The 23,204-nt window shown below is 41.3% G+C and overlaps 1 protein-coding gene across 10 annotated transcripts in view; it reads left to right on the top strand.

Annotated features, from left to right (window-relative positions):
* Nucleotides 1-23,204, top strand: part of ABI1 (abl interactor 1) — an 82,386-nt gene that overhangs the window by 5,496 nt on the left and 53,686 nt on the right. For all 10 annotated transcript variants that reach the window (XM_082046466.1, XM_082046467.1, XM_082046458.1 and 7 more), the window contains exon 2: nucleotides 19,481-19,648. In XM_082046466.1, the coding sequence (XP_081902592.1) occupies nucleotides 19,481-19,648 (168 nt within the window). The remainder of the gene's footprint in view (nucleotides 1-19,480; nucleotides 19,649-23,204) is intronic.

The raw sequence follows: 23,204 nt of genomic DNA, 5'->3' as shown, positions 1-23,204 counted from the left end.
GAAAATGTGTTAGCTTATACTTATTTAAAATACATTTGCCATCAGTATAAAAGGCACTGGCTGTTCGGGGGAGAGGGGGCCTCTTTGTTTGTTTGGGTTTTGTTGTTGTTTTTTAATAATAATAATTTGGGTGCAAGTTGGTGGGCTAGGCTAGTAGCTCTTCTGTGCCTTGCATAAGTTGTCTGTGTTTTGGAAAATACAGCTGTATATTTAGCCTGAAAGCAGCAACAGGACAATAGTACAACTTCACTGAATCAGCAAGTGATTACTCTGCACATACAGGAAACGGATCCTGGAGTGTGGTATGTCTGTTTTGTGTCCAACGGAGGTAGATGATACGAGACCAGCTTATCCAAATTTGAAATGTTTCCATTAACTTTGTTTCATTTGGTTTATGAAGACAGCAAGATGTCAGCTGCTCCTCCTGCTCAATTTTTCATTAGTATTTCAGCAGATGATTGTGTCAGCACTGTGCTGCCTTCCATCAGGTGGAGTAAAGTGGATCAGGATGAGCTTTTACAGGTGTGTACTGCTTCTTCCACAATGGAAGCACTGCCTGCTCCCTTCCATTTGCACATATGTTGGAAGAAAGCAGCTTGCAGGTTGTCTGTCAGTGTGTGTTAAGCATGAGTCTTGCTCTCTGTGCTGCTCTTGCTATGCCCTGTGGAACTGTTGGAAGGAAGAAACAAGACATGTGTAAGGGGAGCAACTGTCTAATACTTACCTCCCTCTGGATTTCTGGAAGCTTGTTGCAGTAAGTTGCTCTTACGGTAAAGAGAAAATAGATGGGCCTTGAGGAGGGCTCATAAAGTGGATCACGTTGTAATAAGGTAAGAGTACAGGAGCAGGCTGTGTGCAAGTAGGAAGCACTGTACCTCTGAGGGCAAAGTTCCTGTTAGTATCTGTGCCACTGATCTAAGTTTAAAAACTAAAACCCCAAACTCTTGAAACAAAAAAAAGACCCAAACAAAAAAACAACCTGATGCAACTTCCCAATGTATTTTAGTATTTTGAACAGTGTTCGTTTTATGGAAGCATAAATGGAGGCATAGAATTTATAACTGACTCGTGAAAGGTCATATAGGGACTTGCTGTCAGATTTGGGAACAGAACCTGATTGTTTGGACTTCTAGTGCTGTGCACAAGGGTTCTTGCCCTCACCCCTTTCCGTATTGCCCGTTACACTACAACACATCAAGTGTGTATTTGCAGAAAGTGTCTACAGAGACTGCGCAGTGAATCCCTTGAGAAAAGATGCACCTGAAACCATCATTGAGCTCATTAGCAGCACTACTTTTAAGAGTTTTACATATGTCCTCTCATAAGAACCTTGAGATTCTAATTTTTGCCTTTGTGAACTTCTGGAATTGCATAATGCTCACAGTACTGTCTGTCTGCATGTTGGTGGGTCTCTTGCTTGGCAGAGGCACTGGAAGATACCGCTCTCTTTCCCATTAGTGAAAGCAGTCTGTGTTTGATGGTTCTGGTGACTGAAATCTTATTTATCTGCAGAACAACAGAGTGCAGCTGTACGGACGAAGTGTCAGTAGTAGTGCAGCAAGACATCCTTGAGGGATAAGAGGGTATCTTGCTCTCTCTGTGCCTGCTTTTGGTCCTTAATTAGTAACTTGGAGTCAAAAAGAGTGTGGTGTGGTTTTCATTTGTTGTTACTTGGTAGGAAATGACTTGTGGGCTGTCAGTTATTCAGTGTCTGGGCTTGTTCATAGTTACCCAAGCATTCTTGCTCATTTCAGTATTTATGCTACCCAGGCTGGTGTTCCTCTGATGCTGTTCCTTCTGCGACCACCCGTCAGACTTGGCCCCCCTGAAATCTGAGCACTTGTGACAGAGGCGGGTGGGCTTGGTTACACGGATCCTTCCCTCCACCCCTAAATAAAGGGAAGTGACTGCTGAATTCGTAATAGTAGATACAGTGCCTCTGTGGGGTTCCTCCCTTTTCCTGACCTTGCTGGTGAGGCACCTGCTGCAGACAGAGACTTGATGTCTCCTGTGGGTTGTAGAAATAACCCTTTGCAGCTCAAAACTTGCATAGGCTAATACTGGGGTGCTGTGGAGAAGAGATCATGATGTGCTCCTGAACAGAGCTCTGTGGTATCTGCAGGTGCCTTTTCTCCTTCAGCTCCAGCCCATCAGCATGTCCCTCTCACTGCACTGAAGGGGCTCAGTCAGGTGTCTCATTGGTTTAGGGCCAGGTAGTGAAATAAAAGATACAACACTTCTAACAGGTGATTTCTTTGAGGAATCCATTTATCGCACAACAAATGAAAGCAGAACTCTAAACTCCTCCTCTTAGTATTAGAGGGAATGGCTTTTTTTTTTCCTTGGGTTAATTAATGAGTGTAGGTGTCACTTTTGCTTGAAACTATGCAAATAGTGTTACTCATTACTTATGCAAGCTCTTAATGCTGTTAATGGGAGGGAGCCATGTATGCTTTGTTACTATGATGCTGATGTTTTAGAAGAAAAGGTAGGGGGGTGGACCCTGCAAGAGAATTTCAACTTGGAGTGAAACATGAGTGCAGCATTTTCAGATACAACTTGTAAAATTCAACAGTCTGTATTAATGTGAGTTGAAATTGGTAGCCAACCTGCTGGCTAGGCTGACAAGGCAAATTAGTTTTACTCTGAAAAAGGTTGACTCCTTACAAGGTGAGTTTAATAATATTCTTGTTTTAAGATTCCAGGTCAATTGTATTTTGTTAGTAAGTGCTGGGTTTGGCAAACTGAAAAAGACTCTGAAATTCAAAGCTATTCTTGGTTTGGGCCTCTCCTATGATACAGTCTCTTCATAACAACTGCAGATGATGTGTGCTGTACTGTATCTTCTGCCATGGTGGAATATTCAAAAATAAGATTAAAGGTAGTCTCTTCTGCAATGAGATACAGCTTTCTTATGTTTCTTGTGTGTCTCATGTTAAGATAGCAGATATATTTGTGATAGTATCTTCCGTCCCTCTTCCTTCCTCGCTCCCTCTCCAAAGAGCCTAAAATAATCAACTCTGTGTGTTCTTTCTTCAGCAGATGTTAAAGAGCAAGCACGCTGCTCTGTGTGCAGGGAGGCTCTGATACTGTAGTGATGAGCAGTTAGAGAACTCCTGAGGAAGAAACTGTGCTTCACTTTCCTAATTTTATTTTAACCTCAGAGACAGATAGGAGTAAACAGTGGTACTGTTCCTACTTTTGTTAAGAAAGCAGGGAGGCCTCTCAGAACACAGGCAGAGGCGGCTTACTAAAAGAACTGCCGATTTGACATCCTTAGAGCTGAACGTAATATTCTTACTGGGTGGTCTTAAGGTTATAAATAATACTGAGGAAAAAAAAAATCTGCTTGTTTACTACTTGAAGCATAACAATTCTTTGATACCCTTGGAAAAAAATTTGAAGTGTAGCCTCTTCTGGCTCCTTTCACACCAGTGTTTCACAAGATGTTTTGGTAAGCTATGCTTTATCAGGCAAATGTGTGGTGGTTTGTGTTTTTGTTGTTGTTGGCTTTTTTTTTCTAGCTAATTTTCACTAGATGTGTATCTTCACTTTCATCTTCTGATCTCTTTGCTGTATTTTGGGGTAAGCAAAACCACCAACCAATATCTGTCCTGTGGCAATCACTGTCAGTTGAGCATCTTATTTCACTTTTTTGTAGCAGCTGTGCTACTAATTAATACTTGAACTGTGGTCCCCATGCAATAACTCTGTGTTTTCTGAAGGCTGAGATGAGAAAATGTTTGCGTAAAACAGATGAGAAGAACAAGGTGTCCAGGCAGTTGCATCAGACTACTGCAGTAACATCTAAGCTGCAGAATGTCATGCCGTGGCTTTTCTTTTCACATTCATGCACCTAATAATGGTAGGCACTACTATGTCACTATATGTTACTAGTGACAACGTTTCTCACTTTCCAGGTGCTTCTCCTAGCCTGTGACCTTAATGTGAATTCCTTATTTCTCTCTCATTGAATTCTCCTGTCTGCTTGCTACAGGCTGTTTCCTAGACCTGTTGTTTTCTTACTCTTCTACTGCCACATACTGTGAACTTTCTCTTTTGCTGCCATTGACACAAGAGTCCTTTCATCACAGCATCTACCTCTGAAACAAACTCACATGTTTGCTCTCTACCTCATTGTCTTCCAGTTTCATTTCAGATCTCATCTGAACACCTCTTCTCCCTTGCCTATTTCTTTTAATTAATCTCTTTCTGTTATTTAACTGCATATTTTACTGCCTTGCAGCTTAAATTATGCAGCTGTTTTTCATGATGCCTTTCAGAGAAACAGCTTCTACTAGCATGGGTTTGAATAATTCGAAACTTGCAGCTACTTACATACTTCTTTATTAAATTATCTTTATTGGCACAGAGTTGAGTCTAAGGCCTTGGCTGTGAAGTGGTCTGTAACCACCTAGGGAAGTTGTGATGAGCAGGATACAGAAGAAGCAGAAGGCAGCTGGGGAGACACAGTATGCAATGAGACTGACGTAATTCTGTCTACTAGCAAAATTCTTAGGAGGTCTTGCAGATACATGTGACCAGGCTTTCCTTTGTAAGGAATCTCTCTTGTCCAGGAAGCTGGTCCTTTTGCTACTCTTGAGACCAAGGAGTGGAAAGGGCTCAATAAAACTACTCTGCTTGGAGCACTTTGGATCTCTTAACAGTGAGGGAAAGGTAGATGGACTAGGGGGAATGGTGTTCTGTTAACATTAGTAGGTATGCATCCACAAAGCAGAGCTGGACCTGATCCTGAAGGGTTTTTATAAAATATGACAGTAGCCTACAGATTTCCCACTGTCAGGCCTCGTGGCAGGTGGCTTGGATGATGTTTCAATCAAGGTCCAGAGAGCATCAGACTAACAAATAGAGATATGATGGATCAATGCACTTATGTTGTCAAGATCCTTGGAGACCTGGCTGGGGATTGTTCAGCTTTTGATTTGATGATTGACTTGCAGGATTTCTAAATCTCTGGGAGGAGTTATTTTTTCTGTGAGGCAAACTCCTGGCTTTAGCTGTGTTAGATAAAATGTGTGTCTGGTTTGGAAGTGCTTGGCTCTACAAGGGCTCTCTTCAGATTCTGTGGGTATGTTTCCTGCTGCAGTGTACCATATGTTCTCCCAGCACTGAAATGATCTGGTTGTCGCAGTAGTCCTGAGACTTGTCTGGGAGCACTGAAAGTACATGTTGTCTTAAATGGCAACAGATTTTGTATCTAATCTCTAAGATGTCTTTAGCTCTGAATGTTAGAGAAAATGGTTGTTGCCATAGCTGTAATTGAAGCGTGGGCTCATACGATACTGCTTACTTTGTAAGAAGTCTTCTATCACTTGAATAGGGGCTATGTGATTTCTATATGTATATTTTATTCTTTTTTAGCAGTCTTAGTGGAGAAAGTTAACAGTCAATGGAGAGCTTTCTAGCATGTTACCTTTTTGGAAACTTATTGTCCATGAACAAGAACTGTAAAATCAGCTCCTGTCAGTACTCTGCAGTGAACATTGACGGTTCCATGAGTGAAGGTATCTGTTGTAATTAAGAGAGGCTTGTTTACTGGGGATAGGACACAAGTATGCAGGGATACAGCACCTGTGGGCTGCTGCTCCTCTGCTGAGGGGAGAAAGGTTGCTGGTTTTGTTCCTGAATGTGGGATGAGTGGGGGGATTTGAGTGTGTTCCTCAGGCATGGAAAGGGGGCTTAAGAGTTGATAAAGAATAATCTATGTTGAATAGCTTGCTGGCTGGCTGACAGAAGATGGGAATGGTTTGAAGGATGACTGGAAGGCAAGTAGAAAGTCGAGCAACTCTGAGTTTTCTGCAAAAAGCATAGGAGGAATGGGGGAAGAGCATGTGTGCTCTTGGGCTGTGTGCTTCTCTTCAGCTGCTCTCTTGCCAGCTGTGACGTGGACAAGATTAAAAGCAAATACTGTTTCTATTTGCTTCCTACCTACAGCAGACAGCTAGAGTGGTAGCTTTACTTTTTTCCCAGATTGCTGTAAGTAGTTACTGCAGCAGCACTGGGAGTGGGGGAATATGAACTGAAGCAGGTACTTACTGGCTGTACAACATCCCACGAGGCCTGGGGGAATGAATGTGGGGAATACTGTGAGTCATGGTTGTCCGTCTCATAAACCAGGAGGCTTTTTCAAATTGGCCTTGGAGGGGAAGAGGTGTTTAATGGAGCAGTTGTGAAGGAGTTATGCAAGGAGAAGATAAAAATAATGAGCAAAAGGTACTCAATTAAGCTTCTTGCCTCCTCAGATAATGACTAAATGCAAACTAACCACCGCAAAAGTTAAGAAAAATTCATCATCACTAAGTATAATGGGTGCAAAAATGTGGCCATTCATGATGGTAAGAAAATTCTTTTTGTGACTAGGAAAATGAGTTTCTGTAGTTGTTGAACAGAAAAGGCTTTTTTTTTCCCCAGTTTCCTTTTAAAAAATGACAAGGTGGGAAGCTGAAAAGCAATTTTTACTGTAAGAGCTTGTTAGAGGGGAAGTGGTAAAAAGACTGGTCTTCAGTTTTGCTTTGGACATATCGTCAGTGTTTAGGCAGTTTTTGTATAAAAAGTCTTTCCTTTTCCATTCCCCTATTCATGCAGGATTGTATTTACATATATATATATAGTATATTCTTTAGTAAAATTCAGAGCATGTTTTTAGGGTATAACTTCTTTTTGCTACAGACACAGCCAATTCTTGCTGTTTCAGGCAGAGCTTATCAAATGCTTATCCAGTCCTGGACTTGTTTGCATCTGCTCACATCATAGTAGGACTCTTACCTCTGGTAGTGAAGCCTTGCCAGCAGACTTAATTGGCATATTACTTGCTTGGACTACTTCTCCTGCCTCTCTTGCAACACAGAGAGGCTATCCCAAGCTTTGAAGCAGTTGGATATGCCAGATACGCTGTCCCACATGCTGCTCCACGGTTGTGTGTGTCCTTCCTTGGCCTCCCCTGAGTTTTAACTAATGAGGGCGGGTGCTCAGCTTCCTCTGGGGTGCACACATGTGCAGATAGGCGCAGTGTGGGTATGGGTGGGTACACAATGGTGGCAATATGTGTTCCTGTTGTGAAAGGACTGCTGCTCTAAATACATGTCCTCTGTGGTTGTAATAAGGCCACTCTGTCAAACTGATTACTGATGAGATCGTAGCAAGGTGTCCTGATGGTCCTACTACAAGTGCTGAAATAGAACAGTTCAGGAGTTGTGTTATTACTGGAGGGGGGGGACAGGGAGTGTCCTGCTCTGCTCTGCACTGGTGCAGTCTCACCTGGAGCACTGTGTGCAGTTCTGGGTGCCACAGTATAAAGAAAGATATTATGCTGCTAGAGAGCGTCTGGAAGAGGGCTATGAAGTTGGTGAAGATTTTGGAGGGGAAGCCATATGAGGAGCTGCTAAAGTCACTTGGTTTGTTCAGTCTGGAGGAGACTAAGAGGAGACCTCATGGTGATCTGCAGCTTCCTCACAAGGGGAGGGGGAGGGGAAGGCGAAGGCACAGACCACTTCTCTTTAGTGACCAGTGACAGAACCCGAGGGAATGGCAGGAAGATGTGCCAGGGAAGGCTTAGGTTGGACATTAGGAAAAGGTTTTTCCCGCGGAGGGTGCTGGAGCACTGGAACAGGCTCCCCAAGGAGGTGTCACAGCCCTAAGCCTGACAGTGTTCAAGAAGAGACTGGACAACACTCTCAGACACGTGGTGTGAACTGTGGGGTTGTCATATGCAGGGACAGGAGTTGGACTCAATGATCCTTGTGGGTCCCTTCCAACTCAGGACATTCTATGATTCTGAGTGGTGTGGATGTGACTGTTTTCATGCATCTGGTTGCATGGAAGTGCAAGCACTGCTGTCATCCATTTGACTCTGCACCTCCTGCACCTGCCTAAAGCCACCCTCCTCTACATTGTATGGGAAGGGGAAGCAGTCTTTACAACCATGTGAAAGAGCACCATCAATACACTAGTGGAACTTCAATATGGATTAGAAAATCTTGCTGTAATTGTGTCTGCCAGAGGCATTGCAGCTATATTTCTAGGAAAAGTTACTCACTTGAAGTAGTGCTGTACTGACACCACAGTGACTCCCTCCAAGGGCTTTGTTTAAAAAAAACAAAACAACTCCCTCAGTTCTGAATTTGACTCTTTATTTCCTGTTGAAGAACTTGCTTTCTGTCTTCTGTTGGTGCTAGATGTGGAGATTACCCTTTTTTTTTTATTATTTTTTTGTTACCTACTGTCCTGTTCACATTTTTTTTGGGAAAGAAATAATGGTATATGATTGACTCGCCATTCATTCTCCCTCTCCTTCTCCATTCTCCTGAGCCATCTGTTTTGTTCTGTAGTGTGTGGTTTTTTTTGAGGAGCTAAATTCCTATTTGCTCTAATTGAAACAACCCAGTATTCAAATGGGCTTGGAATGCTTTTGCTAACCATAGGGTCAGATTTTAACATAATAAAAAGTAACTCTTCAAAAAGAAACTGGATGTAGCGTGCTTACAGCAACTATGAGACTAAAAATGTACAGTGGGGTCCAGGAGTGCATAAAAGTCAAAGAAATATTAGCAGCTGTTTATATGATCAGTTAGAAACTAGGTTGATTTTTCTCCACTTACATGCAAGTTCTTGTAAAAACAACCAGTTATTGAATTGCAGTCTGTTGTTATACTTTATTACCATGAGATGACTGTATAGCCTGTGTGCTGTGTGAGTATGCCTTGTACCAGGAAGCAAGCTACTAAAAAACTGTGGGGATCCACTGGTTTCTGCTGTAATAATGTTGTGCCAGTGTTGTGAGATACGTGTAAGCCCTTGGATTGTTTCCTGCTGGAGTGAATATATTGATCTTCAAGATACTGAACAGTCAGCAAAGGATGAAAAGAGAATTTGACCCTGTAACAACCATTGTTTTCTTCTTTGTTTTTAAAATACTGTGATGTTTGGGAACTGTGTGAATTGTAAAATCCGGCCAGTGGCTGTGTGTCAAAAGTGACTTTCTTAAACATGAGAACTCTTCCTGAATTAGGAACATTTGCAGCCCAGACACTGCTGTATGTCAGAAGGCCTGTGTAACTCTTTGCTCTACACTTTAGTGCCTTGGGATTCTTCCTGGCGCTGGACAGGCCTGCTAATGCCTTTCCATGCTCTCTTTCCCCACTTTCCTCCTTGCTTTGCTGTCCTGTGACATTTCTGACATCTCTGTGGGGGGAAACCTATTTCAGTGCAGACTGTAGCTTTGACCTTGCTTACTTTTGGACCAACCCTTTTGTAGATGTTGATGTTCAGTAGGTAGCTGTCTTGCAAACAGCAGTTGATGTTACGCTGTTGTATGCATGCAGAACACTGTTGACCTATAATCTGTGATACCAGGACATGCTGAGGTGACTTGATCCTTTATGCTAATATTATTGTCTTAACTGTGCTTGCTCAATGCTCTCTGGTATGTTTCCAGGCCTGCCTAGAGGGTCCTAGGGAGCACCAGAGAGTGAGGAACTGGAAAGGTAGTCTTGAAAGCTCACCTATAAAAGGTCATTGAATTTTAGCATGTTGCTTGGCTTCAGATATATATTTATTGTAGTATTATGGGCTTATTCCTTCCATTTGATTTGTCAAAATCTTCTAACTGTATGAGCACTCACCAGTCCTTGAGAGTAAACTGAAGAGGTAAATAAAATCCATAGAAGGAAGCACTGTCATTGGTATTAGGAAAAGAGACTTTTTCACACAGTATGAGCTGAAGAGCTTTACCCCAAAACACATTAGTCCAAATTGTCTAGATTCAAAGGCCTGCATGTCATTGAAAACCTACCCAGTTCTGATTTTTCACTCCAGTTATTTTCACTCCAGTTAGCTTCTGTGTTGCTGCCACTATATTACAAGGAGAATATTAAGCTAACTAATAAATGCTAAAGTGTCTACTTCCTATTCCCACCAAAAATAAGTGAAAATTAGTCTTTGACTTATCAGAGATCATGTCCTTGCTAGATGAGCTAAAATTTGTGGGTGGGTGCTGGCACTTCAGAAGATAAACAGAAAGCCATTTTAATTTCAAGCCCCACTGCAAACAGAAAACAGAAGATCAATATTTGAGAGACAGTATATAAGGGAACAAATGAAACATAAGTTCTCTAATTCCCTATTATCTGCTCTCTCGTGTGCCAAAATAATAATATGCTCCAAAGCCTTGGGTAGCTTTTTTAGTGTTGAAGAAGAAAGACCACTATGGAAGTGCCAAGGGTTTCTTTTCTTGGCTGACATTAGTCTGTATTTGGAGCTCTGGCTGATGTTTCTGATGGCAGAGTCTGCTTTATGTCAGCTTTGAAGAAATCTGAGTGTTTGTCATAAGGCAAATCATAGGCACTGCAAGGTAGTTAAAAACATAATTTTGAAGTGACTGTACATGCTAATACTGTGTGCAGTACTTTACAGGAATGGAAGGTGTGGCTTCTGTCCTGGAGCTTGTGTTGCCTAAATCATGTGAAACACAGAATAAAAGGTTCAGACCAAATTCCTTAAGCTTGCTGCATATGCAGTCTTGAAGCCTTACTAATTCAGTGTACAAGGGTTGTGTGAAAATGACACACGGGCATTTCTGCTTCTGTCATTTTAGTTCAGTGTTGTGTGCTATTTTGATTGTATACACAGAATAGAAGAACTCACATTAACAGTGTATTGTGCCAAGATATATATTTACTATGACATCTCTATTGGATTTGGTAGGAGAACTGAAAATTGTGTTTTCAACAATATATTTATAGATATATTTCAGTTTTTAATAAGGGGAGTGGTTCATTTCAGAGCCAACATGAACGCTGTTGGCTGCATTGGGCAGAAAACGCTGCTAACAGAGCAGCTGGCACATATCTTTCTAGGCTCCATCTGTCAGAGTCGGCATTGCTTTGGAAATCGCACTCCTATTGGATAGATTCGTTTCTTGCTATAAGGTTCACAGCCTGGATTTAAACAGAATTCCTAGGTTGATTTTGTTTTGTTTGGGGAGGGGTGGTGGTGGTAGTTATTTACTGTTTAAAAATAAAATATTTTTGTAGGCTACTTGTGCCCTCCTTTACAGATTTGTTAAAGTCTGTGTCAGAGTGCTATGAATGCTGTGTCTTAGTTCAAGAAAAAACAGATGAGGGTAAGGTAGTTATTGAAAGCGTAATCTCAAATACATGGTTCTCTGCCATGTACACAGAGGTCAGAATGGGCTGGGATCTGATGATAATCTGTATCAGTGTATCTGAGAAAGTTAAGTACTTCTTTTTTTTATAAACATCAATGTGCGTATTAATCCCGCATTTTTTGTTATCAAGACTGATACAATTTTACCATTGTGGGGTACGTGTTTGTGTATATAGGTAATAAATGCATGTCTCTTAAACTCTCTTCTTTAGGGGGAAAAGTTCTTTCCAAAGGAAACTCTTCTTCATCTACCTTCCCCCAAAGAGATAATGATTAAGAAAATGGAGAGTCTTCTTTTTACAGTTAATCAACAGAATGAAAAGCAAATTTCAAGTGAAATAAAATCCAGAAGGACACAGCCAGATTGGCTAAATTGGTCTCAGCCCATAGAAATGCTAATTTTGCTATCAAGGCTATTCAGGACTGGTCAGGGGAATATTATTGATGGAAATAAAGGATTTCCTTCTAGTTGATTGTCTAGCATGTCTGGGATTTGGGGGAAGGCCCTGTCTGAAACAGAGCCTGGGAGTTGTAGGCAGTGCTTGTTACGCTGTCTTATGTGTTTGTTAAACTACAGTGATTTGGTATATGTCTTGACCCTTGAGATGGAATAGCTGACTAGTCAACGATTTTTGTCAAGATAGTATTTCTAAAAAGAAACAGACTGAAATCTTCCTTGTGAGCTGTGCTGTGGTGGTGATCAACATATCGTCTGGTATCTTGAATGAATGCCAGATTTATTGTGCAATGTCTTTACCTGGGGAGAAGAGATTTCAAGTTCTACCAGTTCCTCTGCGTTTGGTATAGCTGACTTACTGCATCTTATCTTGGAGAAACTCAATAGACGTGGTGTTATTTCATCCCAATTGGCCTTGTTGTTGTGGATGCTGGAAGGAAGTTCACTTCAGTTGAATTGTAGATGATAGCTTGGCTGTGTTTATTGAGGATTTCTGCCCCAGTAGGTGGGAAGAATTACTGTTTACTGAATGGACTTGAAATAATTTCATTATCTTGGTTTTAATTGTTGACTTAGTGTAGTGAGGGGGATCTTGGGATTTAGAACTGTGCTGAATGGTTAGGCATACTTCTGTCTCCCCTGTCTTTAAATTACTTTGTACTCCTGGAACAGCCAGTTATTTAAGTGTTTGAGAGCTTTGATACTTTGATTTGACACCACTTCTCACTATGTGTAGGGAGAGGTTTGTTGGATAGTCTCTTCTGTTTGTTTTTTTTTCACTGTCAGTGAAGGATTGTCTGCCAGTCCTCTGGAGAGAGGGCCTTCGACAGATGGTGGACATGTTCAGTGACTGCAATATATTGCTATTAATAACTTGCAAGCTATTGGTTAGTTAAGATCTTGAGCTTTCAATGCCTCACCTCCAAGTTCAGGAATGGTAGAAAAGTAGAACAAAATTACTGGCAAATCACTTCAGTAAAGCACTTGAACATTTTTTTGCTGTGCATATTGTAGTACTGACCTTTGTGATGCAGAATTTTAGTTGAGGTTTGCGTGTGCCCTGGGACGTTTGGGGTTTTTTGCCTTAGTTCCCCTTCATATGGAGACTGGGTTTGCCCTGTTGCTTTATCAGACCGTGCTTGTACTAAGTCCCTTCCTGCTCCTTGTTCTCATGTAAATGCTTTATTTTTAGATTTCCCACAGGTGTTTTCACCAATAGTAATGATATGAAGGCCAAGGCAGGTGTTTCCAGAAATATTGATGGTGGCTCATCTGGGACTGGTTATTTGGAAGACAGACAGCAGATGAAGTGTACTGGTGACTCTCTGAAGTGTTATCTGTGATGCTATGGGAGAATGTTTCTTGTGTTAGTATGTTGGGCAAAGGTTGAGCTTGAAGTTCTGAACTAACTCTCCTGAAGGCTGACTTCACTTTCCAGTCAGGGAGTTGAGGTGCTGATCAGTGAGGAACAGCCTGTAACTTGTAGACAGGTAAACACCAGGCCTAGAATAGCCCTGTGGAAATTGAGAAGTATTCCCTGTGTCATCCCCTTGAAGTGCTAGCCTAATGTATTTCAGAGAGGATTTCTTCAATGAGATTGCTGTATGGCATGAGCACAGTAAGCATGTTCCAGGAGGCAGGTGACACATCTGATTCATACTCTGTCCTCATCTGATGGCATACACAGTATAAGCAAAACCTATTTGTGATTTTTGAAGCCTTAGTTTTCCCTGCCACTCTGGAATGGTATATATCCTGTGAGGCTGTGTCTGTGATGAGAGAGACCCTGAATGCTCCCTGCTGAGCACCTGCTAGTAATAACCAGGGCCTGTTTGGATCTCCTTGGGTGGCTTTCAGGTAGGTAGTTGGCTACTGAAAGTTCTTCAGATTGTGTAACCTTGTGGCGCTTGCTGCTGTGACTTGCCAGTTTGACTTTCTTCTCCCATTTATAACTGATACTCTGATGTAATAACAGTAACAGACAAGAAGTCTACCCATGGTGCAGTGTGCTTACAAAGCAATCTAACAAGCTTTGTGAACTATGGATAAGGGGGATTCTGTATCCATGAGCTACCTACTTATTTTGTTATGTAGCTCCTCAGTTACTTACAGTGATCTCTGGATTTACAGTACTTGATATTCAATGTAAATTAGACTTTTGCTCAGTAGGTAAATATTATCTAGTGTGTATGGCATATTTAAACCTTTGGAACATGTTACTGCAGCTTGGATGTGGAATACTTGGTCTAAGCTGAACATACATTGTCAGTAGTTTAGAAATGCCCAGACCCTTTGCCATTAGCAGTCAGAAGTAACAAACAAACAAACCCTCAAGACCAGCTTTGAGTTACTAAAAGCCTTATCAGATCAGTGAAGCAGCAACTTCAAACTCATAGATGCATCTGGAAGCTTCACATAATGTTACAAGCTCTTGCTTTAGGAAGGTTTGAGTGCTCCTGTTTTCTGAGTGGGGAAGCCACTTTTCAGAAATATGTTCCTTCCACCTTGGAGTGTCCCCAGCAAGTTCTGAGTGCAGTAAAGTATTGATATCTAGGAGTCTCCAAGCCACTGCCTGGACATACATCTTCATCATTCTATAAAGGTATTTCCAATTGACTTGAAAAATGAAATGCTGTAGATTGTAGCTACCTTAAGTTAAAAGTTTGGGCTGGATGTTTTTATTCTGAGTAAAACTTCATTCCGGAGTTTGTTGGGACCAGATCTCTGAGCTAAAATGGTACGGCCTTAGTGAAGGAAGCAGAACTTTGAAACCTCAAGTGCAGTATCTGTCTTAGCAGGAAGTATGCATTCTGTAAATGTCAAAGATAGATAAATGACAACATGAACCAAAGAGAATACAAAAAGTCATGTTGATAACTTCGAATGGCAGAATTGTATTCTGTGGATGCTGATACATGATAGAGGTTGCTAAATCCATATGGCAACTGGTTGTAGTAATGCTAATTTTCTGTCTATTCAATTAATGAGAGGTGGAAGCATTTTTAAAAAAGACAACCAAGATGTAAACCCAAACAATTATCTTGTGTTTCCTTGTGAAGCAAACACAAATGTATTGCACTGTTGAATTCATTAAATGTTCATGAGCAATAACAGCAAAGACATATAAAACTGAGTGTGAAGTTGTTCCTGTAGCTTGGTTGCTGAGAGTGATCAAGCCCTTTAACAGAATGCCAAGCCTCTGAACAGGCATTGGGCACTGAATAACTAACAGCTCTGTTTGGCTTAGTGGTTATTGGGCTGCTTTGGGGCAGTGCTCTGTTAGTAGTTTATCCTGGATGGATTTTTCTCTGCTTGAGTTTGCACATATTCTAACAGCTGAAGATGAAAAATGTGGAGCAACACATGCCTCATACTGAGGAGGCAAATTAATTTGTTTTTGCTAGGGCAACTAGTCTTGGTGTGATCTGATGAGCTGCTTTCTGACCTTTGTGAAATGAGCCAGTTCTTCTGGTGAGCATGTTATCTTACAGGGAGTTTTGGGCATAATGAATGGGACTGAAGTGGAAAGAGGGAAAACAGAAGTCAGAGAACATGGAACGAAGGTATGGACCTTGCAACAGAAGGTTTGGCTTCCAAAGACACTTTGCAGTGTGAGCTGATGCAATTTTTGGAGGAAGCTTGATGTATCACTGAAATGAAGAATCAGTAAACAAGCCCCTACTCTCTTTTTACTGTGGCAGTTGCTGGGTGCAGAATCAGTTTTGATTCGACTACAGTAATTATGCAAACTTCTTAAGAAAGCATTATGATACAAGTTTGGATTTGACAAAAATACATGACATGCAGTGTGGAATGCCATGCTAGTTTAACTGACTCTTTAGGTACCCAGTTGGATAATAGGAGAGGGTTGGGGTTTTTTTAGTATTAAACCTAGTTATGTGAGAGCAATTTCGAACTGCAATTTTCCCATAGTAACATGACTGTTGAGAGTCAATACAGGTGGGAGTTTACTTAAGAGAGGGAAACTTTAAAAGCTGTTATGTGCTGGATTTAAAGAATATTCACTTTGCTACCAAAAACTTTCATTTATATCAAGGTCTACTGGAGGAACAGCGGTATCTTTGAAGCTTTTAATGTGAGATCCTAAATTCTAAACTATTAGGAAAAAAGTCAGTTGACAGCATTTGTATTGTGTTGTCTTTAAATCTGGATAGGTAGCTGATACTTATGTATCATGCTGAAGTATCCGAAAGCATGTAAATGTGCAATATCTTCTATAGTACTTTTTGGTTTTACTTAAAGAGGGAGACGAAAGTAACAGTTGAAGAACACCGAAGTCCTGTCTCCCTCCTGTTCCTGCAACATAGCTCTTGGCTTCTCCTGCTCCCCTCCCTGTTCTGCTGGCTGTGAAGCCTTTAACTTCTATCTTGCAAATGCCAGCAGTCCTAATTAAAAGGTGCAAAAGACTTATCAGATTAGTTCTAGTCTAAACCGTTAACTTGGGCAACTTCAGTTTGCAGTTTATCTGCAAAACTTGAATATGTTTCTAAACTAATTCTGCTAGGACATTAAATATGTTCCACATCACAAACCATGTTCATCTAATCCTGCTACTAAACCAGTCATTTTAGCAAATAACTAAAATGTTAGGTGCTTAGGCAAATGAGGGCAAAGCATTTGATCAACAAATCATTAGAGAAGAAAAGAAACTTTGTACACTGAAGTTTTCTCAATTGACAACACTCAGTAATTGAGTGATGTGTCTTTGTAACTTGTTAGTGTTCAGCCTAACATTATTTAGTAGAAACTTAGTAATAAGAAAACTACTTGAGTTTATATGAAGTTAGAATCACAGAATGGTCAGGGTTGGAAGGAACCTCTGAAGTTCATCTAGTCCAACCCACCTGCTAAAGCAGGTTCTCTAGAGCAGATCACACAGGAATGTGTCCAGGTGGGTTTTGAATGTCTCCAGAGATTAGACTTCCACAACCTCTCTGGGCAGCCTGTTCCAGTGCTCTGGCACCCCCAAAGTAAAGAAGTTTCCCCTCATATTCAGATGGAACCTCCTATGCTTTAGTCTGTGCCTGTTGCCCCTCATCCTATTGTTGGGCACCACTGAAAGGAGTCTGGTCCCATCCTCTTGACACCCACCCTTGAGATATTTATAAATATTGATGAGATCCTCTCTCAGCCTTCTCTTCTCCAGGCTGAACAGACCCAGTTCTCTCAGTCTCTCCTCATAAGAAAAATGTTCCAGATCCCTCCTCATCTTCATAGCCTGCTACTGGACTCCCTTCAGTAATTCCTTATTCTTCTTAAACTGGGGAGCCCAGAATTGGATACAGTACTCCAGATGTGGCCTCACCAGGGCAGAGTAGGGGGGGAGGAAAAACCTCCCTTGACCTGTTGGTCACTCTTTTCCTGATGCAGCCCAGGATACAATTGGTCTTCTTGGCCACAAGGGCATATTGTTGGCTCATGGTCAACCTGTTGCCAACCACAACTCCCAAGTCCTTCTCTGCAGTGCTGCTTTCCAGCAGGTCAACCCCTAACCTGTACTGGTGCCTGGGCTTATTCCTCCCCAGGTGAAGGACCCTACACTTGCCCTTGTTGAACTTCCATTATGTTCTTCTCTGCCCAGTCCTCCACCCTGTCCAGGTCTTTCTGAATGGCAGCACAGCCTTTTGGTGTGTTGGCCTTCCCTCCCAGTTTGGTATCATCAACAAATTTGAATGAAATTAATGAATCATGTTGCCTGCTGCCTTTATTGGCTGTGCCTAATTCAGTAAACCTCTTATTTCACATGCCACAGAAGCTGCTACCTGCATTTTCACTGTTGTGCAGAGTGATAGAAGTTGAAGTATAAGTCATCAGTTGTTTCCTTTATGCTCCAGCTCAGTGTTTTTAAAGTTGCTGCTAGTGACGTCTTGAAGTCTAAAATGCCTCTTTGGAAAGCCAGGATGCTTTGGGAAATTTGCTTCTTAAACCTTTAGTAGTTTTAGAGATCTTTTATCACCAAAGTTTATTTTCTGAAGAAGCAAAATGACTCTTACTTTTTTCCTGACAGCTAGAAATGTCAGTATTCTTTTTAGGTGAAAGGAAGCTTTGCTTGCATTTGGAAATACTAAAAATATTTAATAGAGTTTTGTGTAGTGTGGCCTTAGTACATGCAATAGCTGCTTTACCTTTTGGGAACTTTGTATTAAACTGTTCTTGCAGCTTCACATTGTAGAAGGTTGTATGTGAATCTGTTTGAAGGATGGCATTAGCCAAGTGTTCTAATACGTGTCAAAACATTGCTAGGAACATTAATCATGAATATGAACAAATTTGCTGGATGGGGTGGGAATTCACCCCTGTTAAAATAAATAAATAAAAGGTAGCGTAGCTTGTGTTGCAGTATTGAGGTCATGATGCAACTTTATAATGTGTATGAACAGCTTGCCTTCTGGTTTTCTCTGTAAAGCAAGAGAGACGAGAAGGATTCCTTATAGCTGTTGCATCTTTTCATACTTTAACTTGGGGCAGATTCAACACATGTGGATGTTAAACTAAAATATTGAAGTGAAGAAAAAGGAGGCAAGAGTTAAGAATGAGTACGTGGAAAGTGGAAAACACAGGTCTCAGTTGAATGCAAGCAGAATTTCTTTGTTTCCTGACTTTGTTCTCAGTATTGTAACTGTTGTATACAATATGTGTGTTATTCAAAGAAATCGATTTTAAAAAAAAAAACCCAGACAGAAGTCTAGTTGGAAGGGTCAATTAATAGGAACCTCTCCTTTTGTTTGCCGAGGTGGACTGACTATTCCACATACAAATAAAATGCGGAAGAAACTATGCTAACATTGAGTCATCATGTACTGCAAATCCTTCTGCAGTGTACTGTTCCTACAGAGGGAAGAAAAAAGAATCTGGATAGCCACAGTTTGCAAGTTGGGTAACAGAGGAGGTACACGGCCTCCTCCACAGCCAGCTCCCCAGCTGTGATACAGGAGCACTTCAAAATGGGGTGCATATGTATTTTTGAGGTGGAGGTCGTGTTGGTAGCTCCCATCCTTCCAGTTAGAAGGGATTTACTTGGGCCATGTGGTTCAAGTCACATAAGTAGTTGCTGATCTTGGACAGTAACCTGCCCTCTGACTATCTTAAGGAAGATATTATTTCAGTGGGGAAGTGACCCTTTCCTTATATTTTTGCCCTTCAGGGGGAAGCTGTGCTCCTTTCTGACACCTCAGAATATGTGTGTCTTCTCAGTTAATGAAGAACTTCCTCAGCTGTCAAGGAAAGTTTATTTAGCTTTTGTGTGAGGAGGGATAATTTCACAAATACTCCTGCACGGAGGAACCCTCTATGCATGCTGTCTTGATGCTCTGCTCACCCTTCTACTGGGCTGTGGGAGTAGCAGCCAGCATAGCTGGAGGGTTGGCTTTATAGGTGACACATGCAGTAGGAGACACCCAACTGTGGGAAAATATTTTTCTGTCTTTAACTGGCCTGGGCTGCTTGACCTCATAAGAGATGGCAAAAGCTGCATTTCGGTGTTCCTGGGGAGCTGGAAGCTTTTTGGGAAATGACTGGTTGAGCAGGCTTCAGAAACTCAGCTCCGACAAATCATGATAGTGTTGTTTTTTCTCCTGAATGAATTGTTTCTTGGCGTGTAACTTTATTACAGTTAAATATTTTTCAAATTCTTTATCTCCTCCTTATTATTGAGAATTTTTTAAATGTATATGCAGGTCAAGTACTTTTCACAGTCAGATTTTCTTGATTACAGATTCTTCTAAATATAGGTTGTATTTTTTGTTCCTGTCCTTTTCCCTGACCCCCCCCCCCCCTTTTCCTGGCCTTAAGCAAACATCTTGTTCTTTTGCTTTACAGGCTCCAGATAAAAGGAAAGCATTAGAAGAGACCAAAGCCTACACAACTCAATCTTTAGCCAGTGTTGCTTATCAGATCAATGCACTGGCCAACAATGTATTACAACTGCTGGACATCCAAGCTTCCCAGCTACGGAGGATGGAGTCCTCAATCAACCATATCTCACAGGTATATTTTTTCTTTTATTTTTTAATTTTTTTAATAGAGAACTGACAACATTGGGAGGAGGCATTATCTTGTCTCTTGTAGTACTGAGCTGGATAGTTTATGTTGACTTCTTTGAATTCTCTGAGTAACATGATAGAAAATGGTGAGGCTTTTTTCTTTTAATATTTATGAAAGCCACTTTGTGATGGAGGTCATGACTGAAACAAAACAGTTCCTTTATCTAGAAGTGCTTGGAATGTACATTTGCTTTAAAGCAGGAGTTAATTACTAAGATTCTAAGGTCTGAAGCTGCAGTTGAGGGAGTGGTAGAGATGATTTTGTTTCTGAGGGAAATCCAGACAGAAGTACCATATAAGTGTTGGTGTTTTATTTAACATTGCAGCATATACAGTAATCTCTTTTTTTTTTTTTTTTTTAATACCCTTGCAGGATGTAATTTTATGGGCTGTGTGGGATTCCCATGCTGCCACTACCTGCTCAAGCCAAGGCAGCTGAATGTATGAGCTGACCTGACTTGTAGTGTGACTGTAGCATTGCTGATGCAGGGGGGGCGTGGAAATAGATGATGGGAAAGAACAGGCCTGTCCCTGTCAGTGGCAGCCTGTTTGCCCCTGGCTCAGGCTTCACCCTGCCTGGCTGCTGCTAAGGGAGGAGAGTTGATGCCTGTACCTGATCTGTCACTGGCCTGATTGTGTGGTAAGTCAATCAAAAAATGTCTGGAAGTGGCTTATTACATAATCAGGTGTGTGCCATACTAGTGTCAAGGAAAGGATAGACAAGATCCACTCACTATTTAACCCTTAATGTTGCTGTTCTGAAGTGGTGTTGAGTTGTTGAGGGCCCAGTGTCCACTCTGTCATATGCTCTTACTGAAATTCACTTGGATCTTTGATGGGCTTTATGTCCTAGGCCTGTCTGAGACATTTTATAAACAAATCTCAGAGGATTCAAGCTAAAATGTTCTTCAGTGCAGCTGGTGAATTTAAAACCTTTGTTGATCAACTGATACTCTGTTAGTGGTACATGTTAGACCAAAAACTTGAAAGAAAATGCTTCTATTGTATGGCCTCTTCTCTCTGTTTCCCTGTAGGCCCTGGTAGCCTCAGTTTACTGTTCTTTTAGAATAACTGTGGTTTTAAAAAAATCTTTCTGTTAAATGGTAACACAGTGGTTCACTAAAAGCCTGTCAGCAGGCTGAAGATTCTGGTGCATGTGGAAGGGCCCTCATAATAGTAAGCCTTTCAAAAAGATGTGCCAGGGGAGATTTAGGTTGAACATTAGGAAATGGTTCTTCACCCAGAGGAGGTGTCACAGCCCCAAGCCAGACAGTGTTCAAGAAGAGACTGGAAAACACCCTCAGACACATGGTGTGAACTGTGAGGTTGTTATATGCAGGGGCAGGAGTTGAACTCGATGATCTTTGTGGGTCCCTTCCAACTCAGGACATTCTGTGAAAAAGGCTTGTCAAGTTAGTATGTGCCAAGATCTACACAGTGTTCAGAGCTGTATCAGGTATCTAAAAAGTACCTGCTACTGAAATAGGAAAGCAGGTTAAGTACAGTTGTTGTAGATAAATTTCTTATTCTGTCAAGTATTCAAAGACTTCTTGAAGCTAGGGTTATGACTACCTCTGAAGAAATGACTGGATAAAGGACTGAACCTACAGGGCTTTCCCAAGCATTGGGTGTCCTTTCAGACTGAGCACATCTTTTCTTACGTGTTTCAGAGCTGCAGTGTGTGTGAAATGATTATTGTTAAATTCTCCTTGGCCCACTGGTATGACTAACCATGGAAAAATCTAAAATGTTTGATACTAGCACAAAAGGTGTTAACCCTCTGTACTGTTTGCGGCTTGAATTGAAGACGCTATGATGAAAGCTATTGAGTCACCTGATACATGAACTGTTTGCTAAAGACTCTGAACAATCAGTGCTTTGTAGCGCTTTTGAGGAGCGTTTAGCAAGGTCACTTGCTTGTAGTTTCTGTCCTGGTTGGTCTTTCTGAAACTAATCCTTGCTTATAAATGAACCTCTGCAGACTAATTTTGTAGAATTAAACTGGATACAGATAATGCATGCATACCAGCTCAGCTATTTGCTTTGAAATGTTTCTGCTCAAATGCTTCAACTGTATATCTTAAATCTGCTGTGCAGTTGCTTTGATAGTCTGTTTCTAAATTCTCTGAGGTCTCCAGAGTGTCCTTCCCAGTGCTTGTATCAGTTGTGAATATTTTCATGCCATTAAAGCATGGGAATGAACACATTCTCAAAATGGATTTCTTCTTCATGAAAGTAGTATTGCCTAGAAACACAGATCTGAGGCACTGCCGGTCAATTACTCAATTCTGGGTTTTGCAACACAGAGCAGATATCTGTGAGTTAAGGTACAATTTGATAGTTTTTTTTCTGGTTAAAAAAACCTTTCTTCTTTCCATGGAAGAAAATCCTGCAGGCGGTTTCTGTTCCCCTGCTGTGTTTCAGTTCTCTACGCATGTTTTCCAAAATGACTCTAGGCTAAATGGCTAGATAGCTAATCTTGATTAGTAGCCACTCTATATTTTTTTCCTAGCTATGCACCTTCTTCACTCATGATGGAGTGGTGTGTTCTGTTGTTACTGGAGCTTAATTTTACAGATGGAAAGTTTGCTTTTACAAGAAAAAATTAATTCAACTTTGGTTCCTTGTTGAGAGCTTCAGAGAGGCTTCACGCTGTGGTGTGGGAGCCACTGCTCTGAGCACACGGAGGCTGTGAACAGCTCCAGGAATGGCTTTCACATATCTGAGCAGACTTCTCCTCTGGCTGCTACATCTATATTTTCTGCAGTCATAGTTGTCTTTCAGCTGTTATGTGTGGGTCTGGAGTGACCTGCCACGTAATTATTTACTACACCAAATATACAGAGCTGTGGACATACAGTTCAGCTCTTTGGCTTAGACCCTTGGTATTCACATTGAGCTTTTGTTGAGGTTTTGATTACGGGGTGACAAAACCGTGGCAGATGTATTGTTAACCCCTTCTCCCCCCCTTCCCACGTCAGCCTCTCCCTCTCTCCCCACTAAGCACAGGTGATTGGGAGGGAAAGAAGGACAGAGAGAAGAGAGTTGGAAAAATTTAAAATGGTTTACTAATGCTACTAATAAGAATAGGGAAAATAATACAAAATATACAAAACCAATGAAAAAATATACAAAACCAGTGAAAATCCCAGCAACTGCAGAGCTGGCACCCGAAGTCCTGGACTGGACTCTGCAGCCAGCCGGAACTGGATTCAGTCTGTCGCTAGGCCTCAGTTCGCAGGGACGACTAGCAAGGTCCTCTCCTAATGTTAGCCATGAGGAAAAGAGATGAGGTCCTTGTGATCTCCCACTTTTATATGAAGTATGATGTGAATGGGATGGAATACTTCAGTTGGTCAGGTTTTTGGTCACCTGTTTCTCATTGCCCCTCTCAAGTGATGTGCATGCTTTCTTAGCAATGTTATGCAAGGTTATTGATATGTCTGCCAAAACATTAATCTGGCTTTTCAGGAAAATGCAGCTAATATGAAGGCTTTAGC

This window comes from Streptopelia decaocto, assembly GCF_964273445.1.
Source record: "Streptopelia decaocto genome assembly, chromosome: 2".
Classification (NCBI taxonomy): Eukaryota; Metazoa; Chordata; class Aves; order Columbiformes; family Columbidae; genus Streptopelia; species Streptopelia decaocto.
The sequence above is the reverse complement of the archived record's forward strand: the minus strand, read 5'-3'. Positions and strand labels throughout refer to the sequence as shown.